This window comes from Wolffia australiana, chromosome 5 (assembly GCF_029677425.1).
Source record: "Wolffia australiana isolate 7733 chromosome 5, ASM2967742v1".
Lineage (NCBI taxonomy): Eukaryota > Viridiplantae > Streptophyta > Magnoliopsida > Alismatales > Araceae > Wolffia > Wolffia australiana.
Window position 1 is genome coordinate 4,256,501 of NC_135839.1, and position 6,000 is coordinate 4,262,500.

General features: G+C 42.3%; 1 protein-coding gene across 1 annotated transcript; it reads right to left on the bottom strand.

Annotated features, from left to right (window-relative positions):
* Positions 1-8: 8 nt before the first annotated feature.
* LOC144703286 (semialdehyde dehydrogenase family protein) lies at positions 9-4,492 on the bottom strand. The gene is made up of 8 exons (XM_078575430.1): positions 3,873-4,492; positions 2,883-2,969; positions 2,733-2,777; positions 1,640-1,735; positions 1,429-1,530; positions 1,204-1,290; positions 273-340; positions 9-187 (listed from the first exon to the last, which is right to left on the bottom strand). The coding sequence occupies exons 1-8, from the start codon at positions 4,446-4,448 to the stop codon at positions 106-108; spliced, it is 1,143 nt and encodes a 380-aa protein (XP_078431556.1). The 5' UTR covers positions 4,449-4,492; the 3' UTR covers positions 9-105.
* Positions 4,493-6,000: the final 1,508 nt, after the last annotated feature.

Genomic DNA, 6,000 nt, shown 5'->3' on the forward strand with positions numbered 1-6,000 from the left:
CGCAGACAAAGCGAAATCATTTGAAGGAAGTTGTAGCAATTGCATGGTTTTATAATTTATCAGACAAAATCGATAACAGGAAAAGATCAGAGATTCTGCACCAAATTAAAGAAGCTTCTCAGCAATTTGAATGGCGTTGAGTGCTGCTCCCTTGCGTATTTGATCTCCGCACACGAATATATCCAATCTGGCAAGAAATGTTTATTTTAGAAAAAAAATTGAAAAAATGACATAAAAGAAGATTTAGACATGAATAATTTCAAATGATGTACCCCAAATTTCCTTCCTGAGAAATATCCCGTCGAATTCGCCCTACTGCCACGTCATCCTTGTTCGATACCTGCAGTTTTCTTTGGTTAGAGAGAGAGACACACACAACCTAATCTGAATGAAGAACTTTAGCCTATTTTCAATCAATTTAATAGAGGACAGAGAAAACGAATGAGAGATGAAAAATTCCAGTTAAAGTGAAGAACTTGAGCTTAGTTTCTCCTTATTTTAAAAAGAAAGAAATCTGAGAAAAAACCCACGGTGTCTTCGAAGCATAGAACAGACTTATTTTCAATTTTTATATCATGGCAAATACTGGGAGAGTGAGAGGGAGAGAGAAGACAATTGTTTTCAGAGCGAAGAACCGGGATTATTTTCTCTTAACTTTTTGAAGGCATAGAGAGGGGAGGGAGAGAGAAACCAAAAAGAGAAATAAAGATATTTTAAGGTCGAGGAGAATACGAGAAGAAAGAGAGAGAAAGAAGAGAAAGAGAGAAAATGTAGAGATAGGGAATATGGGAAGAAGAGACAAAGAAGAGAGAAATAAAAAGAATGGATAAAATGGAGAGAGAGGAGAATGGATAACCACAGCGAGAGAGGAGAATGGATAAACACAGAGAGAGGAGAATGTATAAACACAGTGAGAGAGAGAGAGGAGAATCGATGCAGAGAATGGGGGAGAATATTAGTAGACAGATATAAGAACAGATTGTGACAGAGAGACTGAGACAGACAGAGAGATAGAGATAGAATGGGGGGAGATATATATATATATATATATAAAGAGAGAGAGAGAGAGAGAGAGAGAGAGAGAGAGAGAGAGAGAGAGAGAGAGAGAGAGAGAGAGAGAGAGAGAGAGAGAGAGAGAGAGAGAGAGAGAGAGAGAGAGAGAGAGAGAGAGAGAGAGAGAGAGAGAGAGAGAGAGAGAGAGACCTCCAAAGGGGTGGGGAAGCGATTCGCTGAGCGATCATCAATGACAACCACACCAGGAGCTTCTTTCAGTATCTGCTTCGCAGCCTCCTGCCAAAATTGCCAAGAAAGAAACGATGCTTATAATACCAGAATCTTCATCTTCCACCCCATATCTTGTAAAAGATAAAACGGAAGGTGAAAAATTTAGCTATAATTAATAGAACAAATAATAATATCGACGATCACCTCATCCAACGGCTCCTCGAACTGGAGATTGACACTTTCGGCGTGAGCCCGCATGACAGGGACTCGGATACACGTTGCAGTCACCTTGACCTCCGGGTCATTCTGCAGCAGCATCAGAGAAACTCAGTTAAACGTCTTTTCCTGATTTGTTTAAGCGAATGCAATTTCTCATTATTTAATTTTTAATTTATAAAAGGCCGGCAATGATTACCCATATTTTTCTTGTTTCTTTCACCAGTTTCATCTCCTCTTCGTTGTACCCATTGGGCTCGACCGGCGCATTGTGTGAAAATAGGTTGAATGCGTACTAGAGATAGAAGATTAGAAAAAAAATGGTTAGTCTTTGGTGTTCTCCATCATAAATAAAAGGAGAGAGACATAGGTAGTGGGAGATGCATGGAATGTGCATCAGTGAGGGCAGATAGACAATGATAAGAGAGAAGGAGGCCATGAAGAAAGATAATGAGGATAGAGAAATCACGATAAATAAAAAAGATATAAATAGAGAAGAGAGAGAGAGAGAGATGAAGAGGAAGAGATAGAAACGATGAGTTGGAATGGGCGGGGGAAGAGAGTGAGAGATGAAGAGGAAGAGATAGAAAAGATGAGTTGGAATGGGTGGGGGAAGAGAGTGAGAGATGAGAATAGAGAGGGAGAGAGATGAAGAGGAAGAGATAGAAAAGATGAGGGGGAAAGGGTGGGGGAAGAGAGTGAGAGATGAGAATAGAGAGAGAGAGAGATGAATAGGAAGAGATAGAAAAGATGAGTTGGAATGGGTGGGGGAAGAGAGTGAGAGATGAGAAGAGAGAGAGAGAGAGATGAATAGGAAGAGATAGAAAAGATGAGTTGGAATGGGTGGGGGAAGAGAGTGAGAGATGAGAAGAGAGAGAGAGAGAGATGAATAGGAAGAGAGAGAAAAGATGAGTTGGAATGGGTGGGGGAAGAGAGTGAGAGATGAGAAGAGAGAGAGAACAGATAACGAGGAGAGAGAGATAGGTGCGGAGTTATGGTATGATAAGAGGAAGGGATAGAGAAGATGGTAAAATACATGTGAGAGAAATGGGTGTGGATATATGGAATGCGAAGAGATAGGGATAGAGAGAGTAAGATATGGGACAGAGAAATGACAAAAAGTATAGATAATATATATAAGGAAACAGATGATAAGAAGATAGACGGGGGAGAGGATGGCCGATGATGAGGAAACAGATAACGGGAAGAGAGAGAGCGAAAGAGATGGGTGCGGAGACATGATGATAAGAGATGGAAATAAATAGCTATGAGAGAGAGAGAGAGATAGCTACCTGCTGCTTGAATATATTGCAAGTTGGTGGTCTGCCTTCAAGTACCTGATGAAGCACAATTAAAATCCACGGAAATTACACATTAGCCTCAAATTTCAGCGACTGAAAACGGGTTAGACATTAGCATCAGAAAAGCAGGATAAATCATACCTCCCTAGTCTGTTGTTCAAGTTCCTCCATGGCTGCAGCTCCAGCACCACTTGCCGCCTGGTAGGTGCTCACCACCATCCGTTTAACCTAAAAATTTCAAGAACACGAGGATAGAGTCAATCATCAACACTAAACTATCTTCTTAGTTCTTGAAAGAGGAAAAATCACTACTTTCTGACGCCAGCATTTCATTCTCCCTCTCGAGTCTGTGTGGAAATTTAGCGAAGGATCAGCAATCAGATCGGATGGTATCGAAAGATGTGATCGATCGAACAGCCTTCATCAAGATTGATCAGCCAAGGTGATCAAATCAATCTGTTCAATTGAGCAGAGCGTTTCTACCATTCATCATAACCTCAGAACATTACAGAACATTGATGAATCCTTACTTCATTGAATTCCTAACATTCGATCGATTCACATCCTAACCCGAATCTTCATCTTCATCTAAACCGTAACATTCAGACGAATCTTTACCAGTAAACTGAACCTTGATATATTCACTTCATAACCTGAATCTTCATCTTCATCTTCATCAACTTTGCAGCATTAAAATAAACATTTTTCTAGTAACCCGAACCTTGGTCTACTGACTTCGAAAGATGATTCAACTTCATCTTCATCTTCAACTTCATTTACATCGTAATACCCATCATCATCATCATCATCATCTTTACTTGAAACCACCACCTTCATTTACATACTTTCTAACCTGCATCAGAATCTTCTCCTCCACTAAATTCATAAAATTCGGTTAAATCTTCTCCCGGCTGAATTGCAACCATCATCGTAATATTCATCATACTTGCAAACACCACCTTGAACTACAGACTTCCTAACCAGAACCCGAATCGTCTCCATCAATAAACTCACAAAAATCGGCTAAATTGCCAGAATCTTAACCAAAAAAGAGACGAATTTACTTGGCAGTAACAATCAATGGGTTGATCATCAAAAAAAAAAAAAGAGAGAGAGCAATCAAACCCGTACCTTGGCGTGGCGATGAAGAGGGGTGGCGGCCATGAGGCAGATAATGGTAGAGCAATTAGGGTTAGCAATGAGCCCGCCCTTCCCAGACCCAACCTTGATGTGCGCCATGGCCTCAGGATTCACCTCAGGAATCACAAGCGGAGTATCAGGATCCATCCTAAACGCCGAGCTATTATCCACAACAATGCAGCCGCTGGCGACAGCGGCCGGCCCAAAAACCTTGCTGATCGATCCGCCGGCGCTGAAGAGGGCGATGTCGACGCCATGGAAGCTCTCCTCGGTGAGCTCCTCGATGACATACTCGCGATCTTCGAAGGACATTCGGCGCCCGGCGGAGCGCTTGCTGGCCAGCATGCGAATGCTGCGGTAGGGGAAGTCTCGATCGGAGATGACGGAGAGGAATTCCTGGCCGACCGCGCCGGTCACGCCCACGACGGCCAGCGACGGCCCGTCTTCCTTGAGAGACATTCTCACCGCGGGGCCACGGCGGGGCCGGCAAAGGCGCCGGCTTTGGGCGCCGGAGAGCTTCGCTGGGCCGCTCGGTAGCCGGACCGCCATAGCCACGCCGACCTGCATTCTTCCTTCTTCTTCTTCCTTCTTCCTTCTGCTTCTTGTGGGAGAAGATGAGTAGTTTGAGAGGGTTTTATAGAAGGGTAGAACCAGGGTAAATTTACGGAAAGGTCCCTCAGGGGTAGAAGTACAATTAAAATAGAGTGGACAGTAGAGGAGAAATGAGTAATTTTTTGAGGGTTTTATAGAAGGGTAGAACCAGGGTAAATTTATGAAAAGGTCCCTCGGGGGGAGAAATGAAATTATAGTAGAGTGGAGAGTAGAGGAGAAATGAGTAGTTTGAGAGGGTTTCATAGAAGGGTAGAACCAGGGTAAATTTATGAAAAGGTCCCTCAGGGGTAGAAGTAGAATTAGAATAGAGTGGAGAGTAGAGGAGAAATGAGTAGTTTGAGAGGGATTAATAGAAGGGTAGAACCGGGGGAAATTTATGAAAAGGTCCCTGGGGGGGAGAAATAAAATTAAAGTAGAAGAGAATAGGGAAATTTGAGAAGATGACCCTAAAACTTCTTCTTCTTCTTCATTGTGCTGCTTCTTGTGGGAGAAGATGAGTAGTTTGAGAGGGTTTTATAGAAGGGTAGAACCGGGGTAAATTTATGGAAAGGTCCCTCAGGGGTAGAAGTACAATTAGAATAGAGTGGAGAGTAGAGGAGAAATGAGTAATTTTTTGAGGGTTTTATAGAAGGGTAGAACCAGGGTAAATTTACGGAAAGGTCCCTCAGGGGTAGAAGTACAATTAGAATAGAGTGGAGAGTAGAGGAGAAATGAGTAATTTTTTGAGGGTATTATAGAAGGGTAGAACCAGGGTAAATTTATGGAAAGGTCCCTCAGGGGTAGAAGTACAATTAGAATAGAGTGGAGAGTAGAGGAGAAATGAGTAGTTTGAGAAGATGACCCTAAAACTTCTTCCTCTTCTTTTCTTCTTCTGCTTCTTCTGGGAGAAGATGAGTAGTTTGAGAGGGTATTATACAAGGGTAGAAAAAGGGGAAATGTACTGAAAGGTCCCTGAGGGGTACAACTGCCATTAAAATAGAGTTAAGAGTAGAAGAGAAATGAGTAGTTTGAGAGGGTTTAATAGAAGGGTAGAACCAGGGGAAATTTATGGAAAGGTCCCCGAGGGGTAGAAATGCAAAATAAAAAAGAGTGGGGAGCATTCTTCCTTCTTCTTCTTCCTCCTTTTTGTAGAAGATTAGTTTTGAGAGAGTTTTATAGAAGGGTAGAACAAGGGGAAATTTACCTAAGGTCCCTGAGGGGTAGAACTAGAATTAAAATAGAGTGGGGAGCATTCTTCCTTCTTCTTTCTGGGAGAAGATGAGTAGTGTAGAGGATTTTATAGAAGGGTGGAGACCAGGGGAAATTAACCTAAAGGTAACCAGAGGGGCAAAACTGCAATTAAAATAGAGTGGAGAGCAGAAAGAAGGCTCAATGACCTGAGTTCCCTTGGGGGTTAGAAAGGCAATTAAAATACAATGGGGAGCAGAAGAGAAATAAATCAGGTTATTTGGCACATGTATTTAGCCAGAAATGAGTAATTTGAGAAGATGAGCCAAGGTTTTCCTCC